Genomic DNA, 27,003 nt, shown 5'->3' with positions numbered 1-27,003 from the left:
TCATATCGCCTTTGGGTTTTTGGAGCCTTGACCTGACTTTTAAAAAATTATTTGAAAAAAAGCACTATGCTTTTAAAAAATGAAAAATATATATTTGCAAAATTCTGCCTAAATATGTATTTTACCTGGTTAATGTGTTTGGCGGGGCGTCGTCTGCAGCACTGCTGCAGGGGAGGCGGACGCACCTGAGCGGCACCCGCAATCACGCCTCGCCGCCTTAACGTCTGTGCTATCTATGCTGTTGTTGGTATGTGTCGGGCTGTGAGCTGAAAAGCTACAGCCGGCTGTGTGCGTACAGCAACCGCGTGTGAAAAGTGGTCAATAAAGACATGCTGAAAAGCATGTTCATGCAAACATCGTCAGGTCTGCCGTTGTATGTTTACAATGGGACTTCTGTGCACAGCGTCTGCAAATCGGGGCTTTAATCTTTACGCAGGACTGTAAGCTGTCGCATGTGAGGCATGAGCGGCGTTTGTTTTTAACATAGTTCACGGTGGAGAACAGCTGCCGACATAATGTGGATCCGAAGATCCATAATTGGCCTACCTGGGGTTGAAAGTCTCGATAAATGCACGGCGTTTCGTACACCGGCTTCCGCGAGTGTGACGCTTATTTGAGCGATGAAAAAATAATAGAATATAATTTTATTTTTATATTTCAATATCACAATAATTCATTATACATACATAAAAAAAATAACATATAATAATATATCATATATATATATATATACATATATATATATATAATATAATATATATATATATTATATTTAATATCACAATAATCTTCCAATTTAGAACTACAAGTTAAAAAAGAACTAACATAAATAAAATACACTTCAGCTAAATACTTCAATTTATTTTCCCAAACCACGCGGAGCCGCACTAGGACTAAAGAGCCGCAGCAGCTCCGGAGCCGCAGCTTGCCGACCCCTGCCCTATACCTAGCATCCTCTTTTATCAGACCAATCCTCTGCATATCCTCGTTAACTACATCCATGAACCTTTGAGGCCTTCCTCTTTTCCTCCTGCCTTGCAGTTCCATCTTCAACATCCTTCATCCACTATCCACTCCTTCCTCCAATAACCTTGCTTAACTAACTTTGACTGCAAACTGCTCAACCTGAGCTGTTTTTTTATATATAGGACCAAATCACAACATTAGTCACTTCAAGCCACTTTATACTGAGAGAAAACACCAGCTATCAGAAAACCACTATAAGGCAAGCACTTGGCGACAGTGCGAAGGAAAAACTCCCTCCCTGGTGTATCCATTTATAATTCTGCCCTCCTGGTCACTCCCAACACCTCCTATCCAGTCTTTCTGTCACCACCACAGTCTCCAAACTATACACATGTCCCTTCAATCTTGCTGTGGTCACAAAATACCCCTGACACTTTTCTCCACCCACTGACTCCATCCCGCCTGAACTCTCCTCTTCACCTCTCTTGTACACTGTCAGTTGCTTTGGATGGTTGACTGCAGGTATTTAAACGTATCCTCTATTCATTACAGCTGCTCCTTCCATCTTCCCCCCCCCCCCCCCCCCCCAATTTGCACACATCTATTCTGTGTTCTGAATTTCATTCCTGTACTTCCACCTGCTCCAGACTAGATGGACACTGACTGTTGCACTAGATGGCTGCCACTCCCATACAACGATGCAGCTGGGAGTCTCTTGTTTAACCGAGATTCTTCTTTAATGCCGTTGTCTGCAGATGGAGGTTCTGTCTCTAATTCTGCAGTCTTTACCTTATAAAATAAAGCACCTTGAGACAGCTGATGTTGTTCTACATAAATAAAAGTGAACTAACACAAATGGGTCCAGTAATACATCAAGTGAGGGTAAGATGCAGCTTAGAAGCTGACTTGCAACCTTGCACTGCAAAGGCTGATATGATCAGAGACCGGCAGTATATAGTTTGATAATATCATCTATGAGGACGGGAGAGAGCAGTTCGGGGAAATAACTTGAAGGAAATCACGTTCCAAGATCAACAGGAAGGAGTGAAAAACAAAATCCAAAACCCAGAAAAGTAGAGGCTAGGAAGACGCAAAAGAGAGGGAGACAGCATATCTGAAGGAGCTTTTAGAGTGACATCAGGAACTGGGTATCATATGTGAGGAGAGCAGAGCAGATTTTCAATCATAGGTAGGTGAAAAGGAGAGAGGACATAGTTTTTCACTGCAACCTCTGAGTACACACATTGTGCACTCGAGGAGAAAGCACTGAGCGTGAGGTTGCCAAAGAAGAATTGAACATGCAAAAAGCCAACTAAGTGTTCTACAAAAAGATTTATACTCAGCCCTGGACAGCCAGGGACCTAGGGACCCCACCACTACACAGTAGAACTATGTGGTGGAGCTGAAATTGGTTGAATTATAAGTTGCTTTGAAGAACAAAGTCATTCTGAATGAATAGTACACAGTTTTGAATATGTTCAATTCAGAAGAACATTATTCAAGAAAGGTCTCTCAAAAAAAAATTACAAAGTATTAAGACCTCCACTTTTTCAGGCTCGACTTAGGAGAAAGCCTTTGGCTGCGTCCTGCACAAGTCCATCTTATTCCTTGGGCTTCTTACTGTAGATCCTAAAGTTCTACAATGACTTTTCACCTTTCAGAAGCATTCTGTGCACTTCTCTTTCCTCGAAGCTACAAAGAGTTGTGAGAATAGAGAAAGCCTCTCTCCTGAGAAAGAGTCCTTTAATAAGGGTCACTCAATCTGAGGCACAAAGAGCTTCTCCAGTATTTGGTGCATTTAAACCAAGTGTTTTATAGCAATAAAGTTTACAAAAAAAAGAAAAAAGGTAATGTGCACTCAAAAACTCTTCAGATTTGAAACTACTTTTTCCAACTTAGAAAAGGAGCATTTTGCTATTGATTTTTCCCCAGTCAACCCATCTGAGTATGACTAATGCTTTCCAAACAGAACCATTTATTTCATCTGGTTAACATTTCTGTATTCTTTTAACAACACTATCCATCTGTCTGTCAGTCTATAGATAGGAGAAAACACAATAATTGTAATGTCAATTTTTTCCAAATGTATTCCAACTTCATCTATATGGTTTGTTTTTGATTAAATCTCTAGAAAATGTTTTATACTGGCTAATAAAGCAGAACTCTTAAAAACACATCAAAACCAAACATTGTAAGCACTGTAAATGCAAGCACTACAAATTTGTCCTCAAGTGAAAATGAATATACTGCCTACTTATTGAATCACACAAAAGATAAGTTTTGGTAGTGACAAAAATATTTATGTGTCACATGCTTTGTCACTTCAAGATTCAAAGACCTTTACAGGGTCTGTATAGTAAGATTGCAGAAAGGCAAAAATCAAAAACAAACAACAAAACACTCAGACACTAAAAATTACTAATGCGTCAGTAAAGCTCTAATTTCAGCAAAATTAACACTGTAAACAATTATCATAAAGGCTAAACTGCCTGGTGCAAACATTAGTGTCAGCTGTTTAACTGTTCCCAATCACTCTATAGCCACAGTAGTTGTCTATAGAGCAGGGCGATATGACCAAAAATATTTATCACGATATACATTTGAAAATTTGCGATAACAATATAACTGACGATATAACTGACACCAGACAAAACACTTTACAACTCCACAACTTTATTAGTGCAAAAAAAACCCTCAAAACAGAACATCACTGTATTTTCACTTAAACAAGCAGCTGTTTTTTTTTTTTAAATGTGCATTAAAGTTACATAAAAATTTAACAGTGCAAATGCAAAAAAACCCCAAAACAAAACACCCCCCAAAAAACTGTAACCCCCAAAACATAAATCAAAAATCCAAACATGAACTCAGCAATGAGTAGCTCCACCGTTATTGTTGATCTGTTCAAAAATTCATTGAGGCATGTTTGATGCAAGTGTTTCCATGAAGTGAGTGGCAACATTTCTCCAAGTGGTGAAGACGGTCACATGAAGAGCATCTACTGTCTGAAACTTGTCTATTTTTGTAAACTTCCCTTGCCATCTATCCCCAAAGGTACTCAATTGGATTTAGATCAGGGGAACACACAGGGGAGGTCCAAAAGAGTGTTTCTACGTTATTCTTCTGGAAGAAGTCCATTGTCCTGCGAGCTTTGCGTACTGTAGCGTTGTCCTGTTGAAAAGCCCAGTCATTACCACACGGACGAGGGCCCTCAGTCATGAGGGATGCTCTCTGCAACATCTGGACATAGCCAGCGGACATTTGACGCCCCTGCACCTCCTGAAGCTCCATTGTTCCACTGAAGGAAAAAGCACCCCAGACCATTATGGTGCCCCCTCCACTGTGGCACGTAGAAAACATCTCAGGTGGGCCCTGCTTGTCACGCCAGTAATGTTGGAAATCATCAGGACCATCAAGGTTAAAAACTTTCTCATCAGAGAATAAAACTTTCTTCCACCTTTCAACGTCCCGTGTTTGGTGCTCTCTTGTCCAAACGGTCAGTTCTGTGGCGTTCAAGGAGACGAGGCCTTTGAAGACGTTTTTTGTTGTTAGTCTCAGATGCTGCCCGATGGTTATGGGGCTACAGTCGGCACCAGTAACGGCCTTAATTTGGGTCGAGGATCGACCAGTTTGATGGATAACCAATTGGATCCTCTGGTTCAGTGCTGGTGAAATATTTTTTGGGTCTTTCTCTTGACTTTTCTGTTCCATAACCCTCAGGATCATTTAAGAAATTCCAAATCACTGTCCTACCTCAGCAGTGATGGCGTGCTCCGAGAGACTGATTATGCAATTCAACAACCTGACCACCTTCAAAAAGGGAACCTTTTTTTGCCATCAGAACTTCATGACAGCGTGACTACCTGACTGAAAAAGACCTTGAATCCACATTTTTGCACAGATTTGGCCTTTTAAAGGCACGGGGACCTAAACTTTTGATCAGCTGTCAAACAGCCTGTTTCAGTTAAAGCGCTCTTTTCAATAAATTCCATGTTCAAAATATGTTTTGTCTCACTCCCATTTCTTCTCGTTGCATGTTGAAGCTCTACTTGGAACCTTGTTAACATCCAACCATGCAAAATATGATTTTTTGCCATTTTTCAAGTGGTCTTAAACTTTTGATCGGGACTGACAATCCCACTGCAAATTACACCTTTACATAAATAACTAAATAAATAACATGGTGCAGAGCCCTACTGCAAGTAAGTTACATTTCCTGTGTCTCTGTATGTCTTGTTATGTTCAAATTTTTTAGATAACTACAGTACTTTCTCTGGCCTCATACAACTCTTACACTCTACAATAGAGTTGGAGACCATTTACTATTTCAAAGGAAAAATATTTTTGAATTACCAAAAGGTATTCTTGGTGCGGTCGGCAGGTTGCCAGCATGACATCTTCAACAAATTGTTTTGATGATCAGACATTAAGTGGTGCAAGATTATGCAAACTGCTAAATGCAAGGATACTTCAGTATCTGGGGCTGTGGACCTTCATGTAAGATAGCGGGCCAAGGCTACATTAGCCATTACTAGTAATGCACACCGGAGAAAATAGTTGGCTGTCAAGTCACATTCTAATGAACAGTGTACTCTTTAAGAATGTGGCGAAGGAGAAGAGGTATTTTTAAAACTCACTCAATTTTAAAGAGGTACTAGATGAGGTATTCTGAGTGTATCAAGTCAGTATGTAACTTTATAATACCTTAACCTAATACATAATAAATCTAGACATAATCACAGTACATGATACAATACTGACATTATTATCTGACTCCATTATACCTCTTGATTACTCATATTGTCAAAATGATCAGCACAAAAGTGATTAACTAATGAATGCTGGGTAGCCATCAGCGAGACGGAATCAGCCCAATAATAGCCTTCACCCAGGCACTTTGAGCAGCAACAAATCCCTCCCCTCCACCATTAATGTAAGCTGTCCTGGAAACCTGAATGACATAACTGACAAAATTGTAAAATAACAAGTGTAGTGCAACAAGCACAGAGGGAATGTTTTGACTCATTGAATTGAAGAAGGCTGGCTAAGCACACACACACACTTACTAGCACCTTTTTGCTTGCAGCCACAGTCTCCTGTATGCAATGGTCTCTTCTGCTCAAAGGTAAGCGTTTCCTATTGATTTTCACTACATAGACCTTCGCAGTGGCTGAAGTGATTAAACCAGCAAGCCTGTAACCCCTTCACTCATAATATTTATATTAATATTCATACTACTGACCAAAAGAAAATATCAACAAAGAAAGAAAAGAAAGCTGATACATCACAACCTTAAAAGAAAAAAAAAAAAAAAAAAAAAAAAAGAAGGTACAAGATACATTTTTCCTTAAATGCTTGAGTATGATTTGGATATTGCAGGCAGCATACAGAGTCTTTTTCATGTGTGAATAAATGCACAGTGACAATTATATGACTATTATTTTCTTATTTTTATATTAAAAACGATTTCCTAGTGATACAGGAGCACATACACACTGCCCTCTGCTGGAAACTGTAGAGGCTGAAAAAAAAACACATCTACTATTGTCAGTTTTCTAAATATATTTCTATTCTGCAGTGTTTTCTCAGACGCTGTTTGTATTTTAAAATGTTTAAAATCAATTAGAAGGCATACATGTATTTATGTGCAGTATCCTGTACAGTATTTGTCTGTAACAAATGAAGTATTGTCTGATCCAGATGCACAAATGTGCAGAGAGGAGAAGCAACACTAAACAGAAGATTGTAGAGGTGCCCTTTAACTCCAAATTTCCCCTACATATTTCCCTCTTCACTGTGATACTCTGTACCCACGCACGCACACACACACAGGAAATGTTTTTGTCTTTATATTTCCAAAAGCCCTAATGGGGAAGCAATGCTGACACAGACACTTTTTAACTTTGAAGTAAGTGAGGTAAATGGTCAAATCAGCAGCATGGATTGTCCTGCCTCACTTTAAACCGCTCTCTTTAAAAGAAAATCCAACAAATTTATTTGCATATTATAAAGGGAATAAAATACTAATGCAGTCATGTGAGTCATAATATTCCCTGAACATTACTAGTGGTTGGGTGAGTCATATTTCGCCCTATCCTAAAGCCAAAATGACAAAAGAGTATATGTGCTGAATGTGATATGTGCTTAAAGAATGTGTCAAAGCTATTTTGGGGGGGTAGGAATATATAATTGCATCATACTCATGATTCAAGATCCAGTTTGCAAAATTGCTTCATTTTATCAGCTGAACTACAGTCTCCTACTTTGTGCTATTAATATTTTGCAAGACTGCATGTCACAATATCAAAATAGATTAAACGGTCTCATTTTGAAATGAAGCCCTTCCCTTTGCTTGTCCTGAAAGACTTCAGCGAGAGAGAAAAAAGTCACTCTGCAGCAAGCTTTAAAATTCTGTGCACCTACAGAGCACATTAAAACGCTACAATAAACCGCAAAGGGCACCTTGTTGCATTGTGCTCCAAGCAGGAAGACAGCAAAGACGCAGTTAGTGGACAAACACTGGGTGGGATTTCCTTTCCTCTTGGCTGCTGCCTTACATTGTCTGTTTCCATATGCTGGCCAAGGGCCGCAGACATGGACAATAACAAATTGTGTCTGTTTTGAAACTACAGACAGACACACAAAGATATTCAAACAAAATAAATGCTCTCCATCATGTGCGTGCATTCTGACTAGGATTGCAGCCAAGGTAAATCAATTTCTAACACTTATCTTCAACATCGACAGTTCAAATGTTAACCGGGCTGGTGCGCGCCTTAATGTTAACTCTTTAACTATTAGCAATTACCCTGTAGCCACGCGAGTTGTATATTGAAATTACCATTATGAAAAAAAAAGAAAAAGACACGCCTCTTAATTTTGTCAAGAGACATGTAGTATTGAAAATGGCATTGGGTATCAAGCATTTTTATAGGTATCAATATTGAGCATGAAATTCTAACATGGTGACAACCCTGCTCCAAACTTAAACAATCATACTGTACAATACAATAATCATAGTTTTACAACTGTTTATTAATACTCACAATTGTATATTTAAAATCTGTATAGTTTTCAGTGATAATATAATTAGAATATAATTATTTTTTGTGAGCTTATACAAGAACTATGTTTCTGCAATAGCCACATAAAGTTTGTTATACCAATATGTCTGGTAAGACTGTGCTGAATTTGGCAGAAGAGCTAAAAATTTCAGCGGTATAACTGTAAGTCATTTGGTACCAAATTTTTAATTTTTTATTAACCGATCTGTCAACAGATTTCTTTTACTTTTAAAATGTATAAAATGTCCAAAAAAAATAGTAAATAATATCTATACTGTTTCGCCGGAATTCAAACAAATGATTAATTATCAAAATTACTGATATTTTCTGCAATTATACTCATGTTCATCACTATACATGTGATGACCGAATTATATTTCCAAAATCATTAAGTAGCAGCTGTAGTTGAGTGTTTAAGTGGTCCAGACTGTTGAAATCCTGTGGAAAGCAGTTTCATCCATGTCCTGTTGTATGTTTGCTTACATTTTAGAAAAATAGTTAACTACAGTATATTTACAATCATACTTTTTTTTTTTTTTTGTTAAATGGACTGTCAATCAGCAGTCCATTTCCAGACATTTCACTTATTACATAATTGTCTAATATATAAAGTAAATATATTACCTTGTTCAACATATGCTCAGCCAATTCCTTGTTGGTAATCTATTGGTGGATATGTATACTGGATGTATATGATTGGTTTCTATGTTTTTCTCTACTAGAAACATTTTTTCCACACAAACGTCTACACTACAATATATTTTTCGATGAGCCTAATGAAGGCTACAGCCTGAAATACATTGGTCATGTAATAAAGTGGTTATTCAGAAGCATTGCTAAAGTTTCAACCTCTTAACATACAGAGTAGGGCTGTGCGATATGACCAAAATCTCATATCCCGATATAAGACATCTATTGTCCCGATAACGATATAAATCACATATATATCGTTATATCGAACAGCCCTAATACAGAGATACAAAAGACAGAAATTTTTCTTTTACAGACAAGTTTGGTAGAATAGTGACTGTCAGGTTATACTACAATGTGTCCTTATCACATGATATTTAAGGCTGTATAAGGAGGTTTCAGCTGGCACAGCTGGCCCATGCAATGCCATCAGAAGGTCCCACAGAGTGTGGCTCTAATCATGCATGTATTAACAAACCTACAGTGAATGGAACTCACTGAACTAACGTGGTTACCTGCTAAAGCTAAACAATTATGGCTATTCCTTTGACATTACATGTATGTAGTATAAACCATTAAAAAAAAATAACTAATGAAAACAACAAAGATGAACTGCTAGTTGCTGATCACTATAATTTCTCAGTTACAGGTTTCATAGCCTCCTGATGTCCTTCATGCAGTTACGTATTTGTAGCCTAAACATTTTAAACAAGTCTATATCAATTTAACCCCCACACAATAATGTGCCTAATTAACCTGACAAATAAAGGGCTTCCAAAGGCAGCTGAGGGAGCTGGAAGTTAACCGACTGTCCACACTTGCTGAGGTGATTGATTAATAGCTTCACCAGGAGCTACTTGATTCCAGTGCAGTTCTGCCAGGCAGCAGCTAATGAATGTCACTTAACAAACAATTAACACTGTTGACCAAATTCCCGTGCGTCCATGAATACACCACTGACCTAATTTGAAGTCAGATTGAAGATGGAGAAAGAGTTTTAGGCCCTCAGATAATAGATAATAGTTCAAATAATGTTTGTTACTTTATATTTTTAGAGAGAAATTAAACTTTTCATCCATCCAAGGGCATTAATAGTTACTGACCAATATTCAGCTGTTAATTTTGAAAATATGTTTTTAATGTAGTCCAGAATATTTACAAAAAGTAAACAGTATTTTACATCTTTCCTAAATCAGACATCTATGTGACAGTGAAGGGAACTAAAATGTAAGACTAATAAAATTTTGTCATGGTATGCACAGTCTTTAAAGAATTTTGTTAAGAAAAAGGATAAAGGCTTCCTCTTGGCTAATTCAATGAATTAAATACAAAAATAAAGAAAATTTATTACAGATAAAAACTGCCCTGCTCCTAGAAGCCTAGAATAACCACAGCTGTTTAAGATTATCAGAAGAGACAAGCAGCCATGAAAGTAAAAGAACTGACAAGGGGGCATGTATAAAGCTGATAATCTTGTTTCAATACAATATTGCGCTGGAAAACCTTGAGTACTGGGATGAATATCGATGTTACTTTGACACGTACCACCCACGCAAACATTGTGGCAAAACAAGCACACTCCAGGAGCCCCATGAAAATACAACGCCTCTTCCCTGCAGGACAAAGATTCCTGCTCCAAACTCTCCACATCGCTGTCTGATCAAGCAACCACCAAATGCAATGCAACAAGCCTGATGAACAGGGGACCCACCCCACAGCCCAAAGAACCCCCGTCAAGGCCCAGTAAAACCAGACACCTCCATACAAGCCCCCAACGATTAAAATTGTTTTAGCAACACAACAAATATTAGGCAAGGGGTATAGGTAGTATATTCAACCACAAAACACCAATATTCAGTGAACACTACACTTTTTTCCTCTTAATGTGACCTGTACTGTACTAACAGGGTTATGGGTGTATTCTCGGGAGCAGGTCAACATGTAGAGCATGGTGTTAACAGCATCAGAGAGAGGCGCTCAGATCCCACTGGAAACAAAACAGCATGTATGCACACTCAAGTCTGGGAGGAGCTCAGAGTGAAAGTGCCAGCCGGATAGCATAAATATATTTTTTTTAAAAAAGTGGTAATCCTGATAAAAACAGACCATTACACAATACAGACAGGATGATGTGGGGGAAAAAATGATTGTTTGGGAAAATTCAAGGTCAAACCAATGTCTTTTTTTTTTTTTTTAAATAAGGCTTTGAACTTAGAGGTTTCTCAACTATAAAGCTTCTGTTTTTCAATAGCCAATTAATATTACAAGATAAGGCAAAGGAGGGTTCAAAAGGCTAATTGTGTGTCTTTCTGTGAATTGTTCCATTTACAAGCACCTTGATTTTATGATGTAAGAACTGCAGTACTAAAAGAAGACCTAAAATTCAACATACTGCAAGCCTACACATAGAAAAACAGTTTTCTTTCCCCATTTATGTTACTACTACTACTACTACTACTACTACTACTATTATTATTATTATTATTATTATTATTATTATTATTATTATTATTATTATTATCATCATGGTTAATTTTCACATGGTGATTATTTAACATGATTTACTCATTAAAAGTTGCCTTTAGCTGTTATTTTTGTGCTGTCATTAGCTGGCCTAATTGTTGTAGTTTTTAATCTAAAAACGTATTAAGAAAAAAAAAAAAAAAAAAAAAAAAAAAAAAAAAAAAAAAGCAGGGTGACTGGCTTGCAGAGGAAACCCAGCATAACAAACCTGGAGCAAAATGTCATGAACTCAAGCTAGGCGATCAAAACTGTATTCTCTGTCAGTATGTGATGCACTTTGGCTAAGTGTTTTGACAGATTGCATGCGTTTCCTCCTTTACACGTAAAAGGCTTGGTACACTTGAAATGAGCACACTCAGCATTTGCTGCAGTTAAGCGTAATCACTCTTAAACAGCCCTCATGCAAACTCTCAAAGAGAGAGATCTCTCTTGCAAACAGGAAACAGATTATGCATCACTGACAAATTTGCAAATCAGAAACAAAAAATGTGCAAAGATGTGCAAGATTACATTCATGACAGTAATAAATATGAATTGTATACTGTAATTTCTCCAGTGTCAGGTCTACAACCAGAAATCTTTTTAATACTCCATGATGAGAGGGTCAAAGACAAAGCCACTGGATGCAGAGATCTACCAATCAAACTTTATTATAGCTCTGACTGACCGATTCACACCACTTTTAAATTAATAGGATTTATTTCTCTGTCTGAGGAAGAAACTGAGCGTTTGAAGCCAGAGTATCCACACAGAACCCATGTAAGCACGAGAGAACACACAAACACACAGGAAGAGCCCATCCCGCCAGTGGATTTAAATCCTGCTGTGAAGCACCAGTTCGAACAACCACCACCATGTTGCTTTGACGTAAAAAGGATTCCTACTTAAACAACCCTTATTTCTACCAGCATCTTTCCGGTTGCAGAAATAAATTGCTTTCTTTTTCTTGGCCCAAAAAGTTGATTCTGTCTATCTGGTCTAGTGTTTTCAGTGGAAGAAATGTCTCCAGTCTCAGCTGACTGCAGGTTCCCCAACTTTATAAACAGTATATTTGCATAATGAATGAAACTAGCAACACTGACAAACAATGGGCTGTGAGGTCCGTTTCTGGATTATTTATATGCAAATTATCATTACCATGAGTACCAGTTACACAGAGTTGGGGAACGGCTGCAATCACAGCATTGTAAGATGGTGAAAGATGTATCCTTAGGCCCCTTACTCGATTTAGGGATGGCCTCTTTGACTCCCCGCTCGAACCAGCGGGGCTGAGAGTGATCCTTTTTTTGAGTTTGGGGTCATCCTGCAACCTCTTACGAACGACCTCAACTGATTCAGTGGCTGGAACACAAGTGAAGAGAGACGTAACATCGTACAAAACCATTGTTTCATCTGCCTCCATAATGACATCTCTCACCTTCTCAACAAAATCCAAAGTGTTCTGGATGTGGTGTTTAGAGCTGCCTAAACACCACATCGTAGCCAGAAACCTTGAGATGTTATAGGTGACCAAGTTGATCATGCAGATTTAGGTATACAGATTTGTCTTAAAGGTACACCCTGTTTATGTATTTTCGATCATCATCAGTGGTAGTTGATCAATGGTCAAGAAAACTTCTATATTAGTGATCAAGAAACTGACCTCACAGTATATTGTTCATCAGTGGTGCTAGTTTCAGTCATTATGTAAGTCTATAGTTCATTAGGTTGGGGAAACATTGAGTTACCAAATTAATCTGTCCCATAGATTAGCCCATTTCCACTGATACCCAATCCAACTTTCTGAGTCAGGATCAAACCGATATACAAACCAGTCAGATAGATGTATCCCTACATAGATAACAAAGGAACTACTCGAGAGACCACAATGTACCTAGGTATACCTAGGTAATGCTTGGACTGAGTACAAGAAACCTACAACTTAACACTGCGTAGATAGAGTGCTTGCTACTAGTCAAGGGTAACAGGACGCTGATAACCATCACCAGGAACACAATGCGGCTGTGAAGGCAAAGTCCACGGCCACTGCAGAAGCCACATCAAGGGAGGCATTATCTGTACTAACAGAGTGCATTGTCCACAATGCTGTTCATGGTTCACAGTCATCATTGTTCAGTCTCAAAAGGTAAGTGACCATCAACCACCTCATATACAAGATGGAATAATTTATGAAACTCTGATAAAAATGAAAAACAACACTGATTTAAACTAATTTCCTCGAAACTCTTTTCTGATCACATGCATGTTTATCTGCAATGCTTAAGTTTCTCCACTGTATCAAAATGGCAACAATTTAACTCAAATTTAATTGTGAAAAAGAGGACAAGGTCACAAAGTAGCATAGCAACAAAGAGAGGAAGCATGGTACAGTCATACTGTCAGTTTCCCCTGACAGTATGACTGAGGTTCACGCAGACAACCCTGTGGATCTCTTCAGCCACAACAAGGATGCTCTAGGTTATATCCAAGTCTGAAGCATCACATGTGGACTTGAACAGGGCAGACTCTTCCACTGAAAGCTGCTACCCATGCACAAGTTTAAGAGGTATTACAACAGAGCAATATCAGCTGGGAGTGGTGCACAAGTACATGAGAAAATGACAAATGTGAAAATCAGCCAAATTTAAAGCAGGTTAGGTCGATTTTTAATTCATGATGTCTCACCTAGTACAAATATGATGTCAGGCTGTATGCCAGGAGTGAACAAGACATCCACTCATTGATCCATTTCACCAGGATCAATGGCTAGAAGATTGGAATGTCATTCAAACTGGATATATCCAGTGGATGGTGGCAAAGAGAGGGAAGATGTTAAGAGCTCCAAACAGACAAGCTGCCACTGGCCAACCACACATACTGATGGTTGGAAAAGAGCAGAAGACTAGATGGAGAGTCTTCTTGTCATGCACAGAGGAGCATGACAAGGTTGCAATAACAGTGGACACATCACAATTTAAGATCAAAGTTGTTATAAAAGCTAGCTAACTCCAACTACATCTGAGAACCCTGTCTAAAAGAACACAGCCTTAGGAACATCTAAAGTGTGTAAAATCCTCAAACTCCCTTAAGATCAGATGCTCTGCTGGAGGATGGAGGATCAGAGCTTGAGAAAAAACATAATACCTCTCACATGGTGTTATAATTTTAAAAAGGTCACAAAATCAGTGAATGACTCTAAAATGTACTTAAATCATCTTATCAGTGTGCCTCACCATTGAACTTGCTTAAAATCTTAATGATGTAGAAGGTAAGGCTGATTCTGCTGTTCTATATTCTTGAAGACTGAATGAAATAAATATCAGTGTTTATGGTTGCAGATATTAGACGCCATATTTCGCTTTTGTTAGACTTAAAGCTGCTTCTTTGCATGTGTTTTGGCGCCAATGACAGTACTTGCCTTGCTTGTGTGTTCAGCATGTACTCCATCCATTTATAATGAGTTCTGCTGAGAACTGAGGAAGCCAATTGTATTTACACATATAATAATTCCCTCCCAGCCTAAACCATGTCTTACAATGACAGTACAGGTAGTTGTTATGACTCATTTAATTAAAACAATTATTATTGTTAATCATACACACCTGTCAGGACTGAAGCCAAAACATATTACTGAGTGTGTTTAAGATGAAGACTTGTACCACACTCTTTAAGTTCGCCATCCGCGTGCCTTGTTTTTAACTCCGGTGCATAACAAGTGACTAAAATAAGAAATACAGTCCTTATATAAGGTGAACTGTCACCTGTGAAGGAAAACATTAGCAAAAAAGTTTTATATTTCCACATCTTACCTTTAGTAAAACGATTCACTGACGCCGCCCTCACCTTTCCATCGTCCTTAACAGTTTTCATAATGTTCCCGGTCTCCAGAAAATGTCGAGAATATATTCTTTTCTTCTTCCTCCTCTTTTTAAAATAAAGAAACCGAGCAATAACGAAAGGTTTGACTTTGTTTTCTCCGGTCGCTACATTTAAAGAACTAGAGAAAGTGTCATCAATTAATTAACGGTGGTCGTCAGGTGCTGATGACCGCACGCGCCCGCCGAGTGCCTGAACACCAGCCCCGCCCACCGCTCGCGCTGCGGTGCGGACTGTCACATAACAGTATCCAGAGCGGGAAAAAGCTGACTGGCTACAGTGTTCCAATTTACTGAAACCAGTCATTGAATGCGACACCTGCTGCCCCCTGATACAGCGCGGATTTTAGATTTTATTCTGTGTTTCGATTACACAGCAGAAAAATGACAACTGCATAATGTAAAACCTCTTATCATTTTTACTGATTGACAGTTTGTTTGTTTTTTTAACTAAATTATAAATAGAAAATAAGGAGCGGGAGGGGGGCTTACTGAATATTATTAGCATTTTTGTATCACAGTCTAATTATGTATTATTTTATATTTAAAAATAGCAAGCCAGAGAGCAGAAATACAGAAAACTTCCTCGAAAATCATCTACCTTGTAAAAGAGTAGGTAATGATTACTTACTTACTGACTCTTATTACTCTTACTAAATAGTTAAATTTTATTTATATAGCACCAAAGCACAACAACAGTCTCCTCCTGGTGGTTTATACTGTAAAGTAGAGACCTTACAGAGAGAAAGCCCCCAAAAAACAACAATCCACATACCATCTAGGTCATGCTTCTGGTAGCATTTGCATGCATGGGTTTCTGTCTGTGTGGTCTGTGTTATTAACATATAGAAACTACGTTTAAAATATGTCACATTTGACCTATGACTTTCAAAGTAATCAAAGTAATGTTGATTGCAAGGTCAAAGTAATATTAAGGTTATATAGAGTTCCTTACGTGACCTTGGTAATCTGACCTCTACTTGAAGGTCAAATAATCCATGTCCAGGTATTTACAAATCAGTACCTCTGATCCATTATCTGCTTCAACATAATGTTTGTGTAATCAAAGTAAACATCTGCCACGCTGCCCTAATCGGATTTTTACTGCCCTAGAAAATTATTAAAGTAGGCTTAAAAAGAACAAAGAAACAAAATGATTATATAGAAAATACAGTATTATTCCCTTAAAAGTAAATAACGCCCAGAGAGTGAGCTGCCTTGGCAGAGGTTTATGCTCTGTGAGTGCTTCTTGTTCGGTGCTGTTATACGCTGGACTTTGGTTAATTGTATAACCCACAGAACTGATTTGCCCCCAGTATTTGTATCAGTAGTTTACCATAGCTTCTATGGTATTATCACAGAAGGGCTTATTGCCCATTGATGTTTTTTGGATTTTTTTCAAACTAGACATTGTTACAACAAAATTGAAATACATAACTGACTCATTATTAATATTATTTTTAGAAGCCAGCTGTCCAGATTATGTGGTTTTTATACCACATTTACCAGCTGTTAAAATGCAGAATTGCTATCAGCTGAGTACTCTGAGTTCTTAGCTGCAGCTGGTAAGTTATATTGCTCTGCAAAGTTTTTTAATTATTTCCTGTCAATACCCCTCAGGTAGATGTGCTATATAAAGCACTTATTAGAACACATTCACAAAGGTGAACATAACAGAGACCCTTTGTGATCAAGCGTTTGTTTGAACATCATAATACACCCTTTCTTGGGTTTGCAATAGAAACTAAAGCCCTAAGTTAGAAATTGTTTTTGTCATATTGGACTTAGGTTGTCACTCTGGCTGCCGCATCACCACAGCCTTGCCACAACTATGACTAAATCGGTCTTTTAGAGTCTAAGAATAGCATAAAAGAGAGGTCTCTTGTCCACGTGGGATTTATAGCAACTGATTTTTGTCTTCACCTCCTGCGGGGTGCAACACTCTCACTCGTTCTTGATCTTCTGAAACAGAACACGTGTCGAAAGCTACATGTGGAATAACTAGAAAGACAACTGAGCACTGAGTTAGTTATAGAATTGATTATTGAGGGCTTCCGCAGTTTCTTAGATCACGTAACAGCAAAGGCTAACATTTGTTTGATATGTTTGAAGAATACAAACCCAGTCAGTCCCTTAGATCTCATCGTAACAGCTTTTTTTTGCCTGCGGTCATAACCGAGCTGCACACACGCCCACGACCCCCCAATGCGGTACCATAACTTTCAAGTCAAATTTGTGTTCTTTTTAATTCCCCTGCTTTTGTGTTATTTGATCCACTACATTTCTTATGGCGTTTATTTCTCCATGTATGTGTGTGGGGGTTTTTTTGGTTATAATTTAAAATTTCAGTATTATCACAGAGACCATTTGGGGCTTTCAAAGTTCTGTGTAGTGGAAACTATCATTGATCTCGAGACAGTACCTATGGGGAGGGCTGTATCAGCCGGAATAAAGTTTTAGATGTTAATTAATGCCTATTTGGACTGAAAGCACACAGTTTATTACACTGCAGAAGAATCACACACAAACCTCCTGCACCCAAAAGCGAGTGGGATACATCTCTTCTTTTTCAGCCTGTGGTTATATCCTTCATTTCTCTGCTGCGTCAAACATCTCTCCCACCAGTGCGTCTCACCTCTCTCTGAGGTGGAGAGAAACCCCCACCGCACCCAATCCCGCTCCTCCACTCTCCCTAATAAGCCAGGAAGAGATTCCTTGGCAGACAGCTGTTCCAGATGGCATTATTACTCTGCACTTTCCCAGTCATCTGGCCCGGGATCCAGCACTGGCAGAGGTGCCGGTCCCTTTGCTCTGCCTGCGCATCAATATCAACACCAACATATGGCAGTGTTATATAACACTGTATCTGCTGGGTGATATGTTTCTGTGATAATCCAACAAGTTCTCTTTCTTTCTTTCTTTTTATTTCTGTGGCGGGTTCAATCGTCGTTCAAGGACCACTTCCCTTTTCTGCAGTGTTTATGTACACAGACGAAACGCACTGAAGATGACAGAGTGTTGTGTTGAAAGTAAAAGGTGAGAAAACCTCGATGCTCTCAGCTCCCTTGGCATGAAAACAGCCTGAAGCCTATACTTGAAAAGCACAAAATTGGTTTAGCTTAAAAGTTCAAAGCGTCCATGATGTATATACCAGATGATACGCGGACTGCGCTTTTATTAAAACGCATGGCAGGCTGACTCTTGCTGCTGCATCCTTTTCTTTAGTTCAATTTACCCCTTCACTCAGCTTTATCTCCACCATGTTTTTGATAGTGTTGGGGTGTCTGCGTGCCACTGAACATGATAGCTCGAAAAGTTTTGAATGTGTTCTCATAAAACTTTGTAGGGGTGTAGAGTAGGGTCATGTTAACAACCCATTAACATTTGGCTTACATCTACCAAGGTCAACTTAGTGATTAATAGGTCAAAAATATACAAAAACCTTTAGAACACTGAAACTATAATTCTTACAAGTGTGGTGAGTATTGTCAACATATAGAGAGCATCATATAAAGAGGCAAAATATTATGTCACATTTGACCTTTGTGTAAGAGTCAATAGGTTGATCTGAAGGTCAAAGTGACAATCCTATAGAGAGCTATTTAAAAATACATTTTTATATTTCTTACTGCTATTGTTTGTTTTTAAAACATAATGGGAAATAGGGACATTGTTCCAAACTGGGATGCTAAAGAGCACAGTACTTTGGACCTCTGGTCTCAAGGTCAATTAGACTCAAATTGTCATAGAAAGTCTTTTATCTATGAAATTAGATAAAAGCAACATTAAGGAAATGATTTATGAGGATTTAAAAAAAATCACATTATAGTTTGCATCCAAATATCAGGTCACATTTGATTTCTGGCCTTTCACTTTTACATTTCACATCTGCCAAGAGGGTCGATATATTAAAATAGGTTCACAAATACCAAAAAACTCCACTACAAACATCTAAATGGGCATTTAAAATGAAATAAATATATACAAAATACAAATACTATTCCTTTAAAAGTAAATATTGTACATAAAGTGAGCTGTCCTGGCTGACTTTTGCACTCGCAGTGTTTCTTGGCTCTTATGCAGAAACGTTTTGTTACACTAATGACTTTCTGGTGTTCCCACATCAATTGCACACATATTTTTTTTAATGTAGTAATTTTTTTCTTTCAATTTTTCTTTTAATTTTTGTTCAAATTGCTGGTTGAAATAGTTTCCTTTGGTCCTGAAAGTGAAAAAAACAAAACAAGGAAGTTACTTCATGAGTCAACAAATGAGTCTAATATCTCACATTAAATCACACCTTATCATTTTCACATACAAAGAAGATAATAACTTGGAGAGTAGCAAGATTTAGAAGTGGAAGAAAAACTGTTACCTTCAAAACTGATCAGACAGATAAAGGCTGATGCAGATCTTATCCAACTGTTGTCTAAAAGGGGAATAAGAAATATTTCCAAAATATTTTCCCCACCTGTCTGAGGAGCTGTTGCCTTTTCCTTGTCTCCTTAACTGTGAAAAAACAGTTATTTGTGCTTATGTGCACCAGAAGCAGTCTTTAACGTTGATGTCAACGTTATTTTATGCCAACTCTCTGAATCCTGTCCCTTTGTCACAATCAGCACATGCTCAAACATTAACCCTTCCACCTGCCTGTTCAGCAGGAATGGATCCAAACATTAACACTGTACAAACCTGCACATTCAAAATTTACACGGATACACATGCACAGACTGACACAGATGTCCAATAATTTACACTCACTTGTGTGTCCAGATATGCCGGCGGTGGTGGCGGTGTTATTAGCAAAAGCACGTACCAAACACACACAAGCACATCCAAACATACATTTGTAAGCTTTACAAGCGCTTACAAATACACACACAGACGTCACACACTTCTCGGTTGGGGCTCTCTCTATTGGCTGGTCTTAACTGCTTTGTAGTATTTTTAGGCCTGTTATTCTGGGGTCTGTCCTGGCAGGCCAATAGGAGAATATATAAGCCTCCCACCCTGCAACTGGGGACCACAAAGAACACACAGTGGAAACATCTCTGGTCGATACTCCGGCAAACATCCGGCAGGCTTTTGAAATCCTCTCAGGGTGAGTATAAGCCTCACTAACATATAGGGATGTAGGAGCAGTTAAGCCTACACAGAATGGGTTTCCCCTCCTGCCCTTTTAAGTGTAAATCAGGCATAAATCAGTATTTTGAGAGCTACTTTCATCCATGTTTTTATTTATTAAAAAAAAAAAAAGTACTATTCTTAAAAACTCGAGCACACCTAATTATTTTAGGACAATGGATTAACTTTGACCTGATAGGGGCTAGCTTTACTGTCATCTGAAAGTTTTGCTTGAATTGCTCCTCAGGAAGGGGTCAGGGTTAACTGCTACGCAGTGCACACAGCTGATAGGACCTGGTGAGGGACACTTGAGCAGGGCAGATACATGCCACGTGGCTTCAAACAGGTCATCTGGCTGAAGGACAGCCGCTGTGCCAGCCTGCTGCCCTGTCAAGAATAAGCAGTTTTTCCCATACGTTGCTTATTTTAAAGAGATGAATACGGCCATCAGTGTGAAGGTTCATCACGTACAGGAAGTTACGGGGTCATGTAATATGACGAAAGATTTATTTCTGCTTTTAGCTGCGACAGTGATTAATGATTTTAGCTTTTGCATTCATTTGGTTATGAATAGACATGATATAATTGCCAATTCATCTCTGTCTTACACACAGCGCACTGCACTGTATAGAATAAGCTCTCTGCTTCTGTCTTCCGAACAGCTTGCGCACGAGGGATCCCTCAGCAGTTGTGTGTCTCACTCTAAGCAGAACAAGATACTGAGTCACTATCTGCTCATGAGATTAAGCTAAAAATATCTTACAGATAATAACTGAATTTTACATTTTATCCACTTTGTCTCTGGACAGGATACCATGCATCCAGCATAATGTCCGCTGAAGTTGCAATTCAAAAGTTTTCTTTCCCATTTGCCCGTGCTGCACACCTTTCTCAGGAAAACGATGTGACCCGGAAGGGATGCATACAGGTGAAAACCGTGGAGCTTCGTGAGCTTCAGGACAATCCTGTTTTAAGCAATCCGAGCTCAGTTAGGGTTATAGGAGCTCAGGCACACAATGAGAAGCAGGCACAGGAGAGTCTACCAGAGCTTCCTCCTGGACAAGACGTGGCAGCAGCACAGGTCCTGGTCTGTGGTGAAGCCTTCAAGAGTACTGTGCTCTCCAGGCAGTGTGTGTTTGAGAAACTGATAGTGGAGAGCGAGGACCAGCGTCCCGCTGCAAAGAGACAACTGTCGTCTGAGAGCGCGGCTAGAACCATCACGGTGGTGAAAAAGAGTGCTGTGAGGAAGGAGGCAGATGAACCAAGACACTTGCAGCAAAAAGCACAGCTGGGACAGAGGCCGAGAGCGTGTGCTTCAGTAACAGTGACGAGAAAGCACAGAAAGGACCTCTTCACCAGCTCAGACGTGTTCCACAGGGTTGACTCACATGCTGTGAGGGCTGGAGCAGAGGTCAGAAGTACTTTTGTGTGTGTGTGTGGGTTTTTTTTAAGTGTCTGCAAATCTATCTGCCATTTAGTGCTTAATCTTAGTGCTTTAGCTTTAGCAGTGAGTCACACTAGAACACTTCCCATATGCCAAGATGAACAGAACTGCAGTTCAGTCTGTTTCAGTATTTGGTTAGTTCAACACTAGAGAGACACAGGGACACAACGCTGTAAAACTATAAGGAATTAAGTCATTTCAACTCCATGAAAGTTTGTGAGTCCATCTTTGCCTATGTTAGTTACCTTTAAAAAGCTGTGAGTTCTAACAGTGCATATCGTTGTGTTTGTTTTGGAGCTGAAAGAAAAGTGCGTGTACAATGTGAAAACAATTGTACAAAGCATCACAAAGGAAGCCAGAACTGAGCTGGAGAAACTTCGTGCCATCTGGGTCTGGCTGTGCCACAACATCGGTAACTACAGCCCACACAAGCCCACTAGGTTTCGCTAATGAGACATATTTTTGAGTTTAAGGTGGCGAATCCATCTACGTTCAGCAGCATTCACTCATATAGGTGTCATCCATCCTACTGTGAATAAAAGGAAGGTTGCTTTCACAGAGTATGATGTGAGCGGGTACCTTGGCCACTCGGAGAAGCTGAGTTCACCAGAGGAGGTGATTGCGGCTGGCCGCGGTGTTTGCTGCAGCTACTCCAACCTTTGTACGGAGATGTGCAGGTAAACACAACACCTCCGAAAACAGCGGTTGTTGATTTGTGATCGCCAGTTTATTAACTGCTGCATTAAAGGCCTTCTGAGTTTATGAACTCGAGTTTGAGGACATGCGATATAAAAACAAAAAGCCATGAGCATGTTGTTTGGTTTGTGTTTACAGAGAGGTGGGCATCGAGTGCCAAGAAGTGCCGGGCCACAGTAAGGGCATAGGATACCGCCAGGGCCAAAGCCTGAAGCATGTGAAATCTGATCACCTGTGGAACGCTGTGCTTCTGGGAGGACAGTGGTTCCTATTGGATGCCTGCTGGGGAGCGGGACGAGTAGATATGGAACATGAAAGCTTTGTGAAAAGGTGTGAAAAGGAAATGATTTCAACACATTCACTATTTAGCGGTTAGGTTGCTGCAAACAATACTACAATGACACGGTGGTACGACAATAATGACTGAAGTTTAACAGCTGCTTATTCGAATAATCCCATGACAGGCAGCAGGTTGAGTCTAAAACCAGCACACTGTCTCTATCTGTTCCTTCAAGGTTTGATGATTTCTATTTCCTAACGGACCCGGAGGAGTTCATCGATTCGCACTTCCCTGATGAGGAGAAATGGCAGCTCCTAGGCATACCCATCTCCCTGGAAGAGTTTGAGAGAAGGGTCTTCAAGACCTCAGCCTTCTTCAGTATGGGGCTTAGGCTGATTCGGCCACATCACTGTCACATTGTCACAGGTTACCTGACAACTTTTTTGTTTTGTTCTTCTGGTCAGCTTTCTTTTTTTTGGTTTAGTCTTATTGTTGAATGTCATTATGTTTTAATCAAGAATGCACTCATATTTATTTTTAACATCTATCTTCAAGTACGTTAAAAAAACAAAAACAAACGCTCTCTTGTATTTTCTGCTCAGATAATGGTGAGGCAAGTGTGTCCCTTGGCTTCTCAAAGCCAACAACCTTTACCTATGAGATCACCCAGCACCAAGACCTCCTCCACTGTGGTGCTTCAGAGCAGAAAGAGTCTATCAACTCTTCATTCGGTATCCTAACTGTCTCCCATCGGAGCATGAAGTTGCAACTCCTGCCACCCGCAAGTGGAATGTACGATGTGAAGGTGTTTGCTAGACCCGAGGCAGCTGCCACGCCTCTGGTTTGGGTTTGCTCCTTCACAGTCGAGTGTCCTACCCCCAGAGCGATGGAAGAGATCCCAGAGAACCCCTTCTTGTCTTGGGGGCTGCAGCCAGTTGCAGGATCTCTTGGAGTCACAAGCAGCAGCCAGAGCAGCGAGGTTGCTGAGGTGGACGAAGGTGTCTTTGATTTGGTGCTGAAGACCTCCAGGCCTCTGATGATGCTGTGCGAACTGGTTCACCCAGAGATGGATGCTGCCATAGCCAAACGCTGCCTGGCTACTCAGATTAAACCAGACACCCTGACGTGCCACGTCCTCTGCCCTTTACATGGCTTCTACCGGCTGTCGGTGTTTGTGCGGGATTATGAGAAAACGGAAGTCAAGTTCCAGAACACTGCAAACTTCCTGTTGCACTGCAGAGGGAAGGTGGTTAGTCCTCATGAGCTCTTCCCTCCTAACCTGGGCTCAGCATGTGGCCCAGGGACCCGGACGTCAGAGGCGGGACTTTCCAAATTTAGTCATACAACAGCAGTGGTGGTTACCCAGCAAGGCAAATGCAACATCACCTTCCACAACCATCGCGACCTTGAGCTTCACACTGTGCTCAGCAAAGAAGAGAACAAATCAGCAGCTTTTCCACTTTCCCGCTACTTGTTCTGCACATACACAGACACAAAAGTGACAGTGAGCATCAGCCTGCCTGATACTGGGGTATATCGGCTGGGCCTCTACGCTAGGATAACCCCTGGTGGAGATTTTAACCCCATGTGTGACTTTATCCTAAGGAACATCTGCGATCAGCCGGGGATCCCTTTCCCTTGTGTCTATTCTGCCTGGAGCAAAGGCTGCGTTCTCTTTGAGCCTCGTGTGGGCCTACTGGAGCCCGCCTCATGGGTTCGCTTCAGGGTACGGGTTCCAGGGATCCAGAGGGTAAGCGTGGTGGGAGAGACACGGACTGACCTGAAACTTAATAAAAGCAGAATCTGGGAGGGTGACGTTTTCAGTGGAAATGCTCTTCAGGTACTAAAACTGGCTGTCTCCTTGGGGGACTCCAGTGACATGGCTGTTTTGATGACCTTTGACATCAAGCAGCAGGACAAAGAAGTGTGAAATCAAAATGGGGGGGTGTGGGGGCTACCGAAGCAAATCGCACTCAGAATACTTGCAAATAATTCAAACTGTGAGCTCAGATCTTCTATGTTTATCTGTATTAACAAAGTGCAGATGGCGGTATGTTAAAGCTTGTCAAAATGAAGCATACAGTAACAGGTACAACACTGGAGATTTTCTACATTTCTGAAGATATTTATTTAAGTGCATGCACAAGTCTTGAAAGTAGACAAAAAAGAACAAAATTAAATAAATAGCATGGAATAAAAATTAGACTTGGTCATTTGGTTATTGGGAGAAATGGTCAAATAGTGCATATCTGTGAGCGGCAGAAGTATGTAACCCTCTAGGATTAGCAGTAAATGTAATGGTAAAATCAAGAGTAACTGGAGACACTGATCTGTTAATAACTGACTTTCACTAAACATATTTAGGGAAGTGACTCAAACCACAAATTATAATTCAGAGTATGCCAAAGGCAGATTCAACAACAATGTTCAACAACCCTTTAGAGGAGAGGTTTACCTGCACTCCAAGAATGAAAGCTGTGATAGCTTGTGAGGCCCCAGTGGGACCCTGGGTAGCTCCTTAGCGACAGAACGACTCTCTCACAATGGCTAATGGTCATGTAGCTCATCTCAATCATTTCACCAAGAACACATTGAAAAAATGGTGTGCAAGATGAGCAAGTAGAAAGCTACTGTTCTCCAAAAAGCACAATGGTGCTGTACAGGCCTTGGTGCCCTTTGCACTAAGTTGGATAAGCAGTTTAGTCATTTAAATATTTTAAATGAGAAGCATTGTGTTTGGACAGAACCTTTTCCATCTGTGAAACATGGTGGTGGTAGTGTCATGGGACTCCTTGCTGCATCTGGATCAGGACAGTTCTTGATTAAAGCTACAATGAACTCTTGATTGTTGATTTTTAAAAAGACAACAACAACCCAACAACATAATTAGCTATTCAGCAAGACAATATCAAAAGTATCTAACAGTAGAAGAAGAACAAAAACATATTTTCAATCAAAATTTTTTAACTTTAACAGAAATAATTTAAAAAAAAAAGAGCGACCCAAGCAGGGAAACTTACCAAATATTGCAGTCGAATGAGCTAAAAGTGGGTTTTCGCCATCTAGTTTTCAGATTTCTAAGTCTAAAAATGTTTTTGGCTATATTTATGCAGAAAAAAAAACAGTTCAAAAGGTTTGCAAGCTTTTCTTTCTCTTTCCTGTAACTCTATAAGAATTGATCTTAAATTATGTTCTTGCAACTGTATAAGCATTGCAGCAGCGTAGTATTATAAATACAATCGCAAACCAACATGACATTTTTATTTGAAAGCTATTATTTGATGCAGGTAGTATTCATCACCAGCAAACCTTCAAGCTTGACAATGGTGCTCAGCTGTGGTGCTCAGCCGTGATATTAAACTGATCAAGAGAGCTGTGTGTATTATTATTGTTGTTATGAGAAACAAAACTGCATTATGAAATGACGGTTGTCAAAAACTGTGCAATAAATATATACAGTGATGATGGTATGTCTTTTGTTTTCTGCAGTCACAGTCACGCAACGTTGCAATTTAAGTCTCCAAATTATGTTAATTATGCAATAAAGGCCTGTCAATGGTCGTTTTACAATTGTCTTACTTACACTGATTTATCTGGTAGCTTCTGGAATACCTGTCACAAGTTCTCAAGATTTATTGTGAAGATTTGCTTCACAGGAGTTCTAAATTAAGACAGCTATTACTTTACTGGCCTTAAAGTACAAACAAAAATAAATTCCATAGTATTTCACTTTGTAAAATTGAAAACATCTAGCACAGTGGTCCATTGTTGTAGAGACCTGGACCCACTCAGCAGGCTTTGGCAGACACCAGCAAGAGCGATGAGTGTTTACATGTGGCCCTCATAATAGGCCACAAATAGCCTCAGTTCAGTGCCTCGGTAAAAATACAACAATAGAATGGGTGGGGAGGAAAAAAAGAGCAACTAATGGTGGAAGAGATATGGCTAGAGCGTGTTTTGAATGTGCTAAGTGTATCTGGGCGGGTAGTCTTGCCTTGAGTCGCTGGGGAGAAACCGGCGGCACAGTGGTGGCAGGAGAGGCGAGGAAACACTGATGTCAGAGGTTAGCCATGTGGACGAATGTATCTGCCTGGCAACAATACAAGGACACACAGACTATCTTCACACAGCATGAGGAAATAAAGGGATCTGTGGGGCAGGATTCCTCTTGTTCTCTCTGTGCTATTCCAGCCGTCATTTCTCAAGTCCATCACACATAAGAGTGCGACGTAACTCAGACCTTCAACCTCCTAAGACCTGAGCTCTTTCATGGCATGCATTTTTATTTTTTTTGCTATTTGGGACCTGATGAATGTAAAAACAAAGAATTATCTTTTTACCTGATGTAGTTTCGGAGAAGAG

At 39.7% G+C, this 27,003-nt stretch overlaps 2 protein-coding genes across 4 annotated transcripts in view; one reads left to right on the top strand and one right to left on the bottom strand.

Moving 5' to 3' along the window:
- slc4a11 (solute carrier family 4 member 11) overlaps nt 1–15,262 on the bottom strand; it is a 101,967-nt gene extending 86,705 nt beyond the window's left edge. For 2 of the 3 annotated variants that reach the window (XM_014335949.2, XM_014335951.2), the window contains exon 1: nt 15,032–15,262. In XM_014335949.2, coding sequence (XP_014191435.1) covers nt 15,032–15,092 — 61 coding nt within the window. In that variant the 5' untranslated portion in view covers nt 15,093–15,262. The remainder of the gene's footprint in view (nt 1–15,031) is intronic. The other variant, XM_005929644.3, reaches the window with a different exon arrangement.
- A 4,841-nt stretch (nt 15,263–20,103) lies between these two features.
- ky (kyphoscoliosis peptidase) lies at nt 20,104–26,106 on the top strand. The gene is made up of 7 exons (XM_005929652.3): nt 20,104–20,198; nt 21,031–21,632; nt 21,963–22,077; nt 22,225–22,342; nt 22,500–22,691; nt 22,877–23,067; nt 23,244–26,106. Exons 2-7 carry the CDS (start codon nt 21,051–21,053, stop codon nt 24,569–24,571), a joined length of 2,526 nt encoding a protein of 841 aa, XP_005929714.1. The 5' UTR covers nt 20,104–20,198; nt 21,031–21,050; the 3' UTR covers nt 24,572–26,106.
- Nucleotides 26,107–27,003: the final 897 nt, after the last annotated feature.

The sequence above is a fragment of the Haplochromis burtoni genome, unplaced genomic scaffold (genome assembly GCF_018398535.1).
Source record: "Haplochromis burtoni strain Fernald_Lab_line unplaced genomic scaffold, NCSU_Asbu1 Contig_119, whole genome shotgun sequence".
Taxonomy (NCBI): Eukaryota; Metazoa; Chordata; class Actinopteri; order Cichliformes; family Cichlidae; genus Haplochromis; species Haplochromis burtoni.
Note: the sequence above shows the minus strand (reverse complement) of the source record. Positions and strands in the feature narration are given on the sequence as shown.

Bases quoted from the DNA above. Each gene is read 5' to 3' on its own strand.
- ky (XM_005929652.3), top strand. From the start codon at position 21,051: ATGTCCGCTGAAGTTGCAATTCAAAAGTTTTCTTTCCCATTTGCCCGT. The intron at 21,633-21,962 runs GTCAGAAGTACT...TTTGTTTTGGAG, and splicing joins CTGTGAGGGCTGGAGCAGAG to CTGAAAGAAAAGTGCGTGTA. The intron at 22,692-22,876 runs GTGTGAAAAGGA...TGTTCCTTCAAG, and splicing joins CATGAAAGCTTTGTGAAAAG to GTTTGATGATTTCTATTTCC.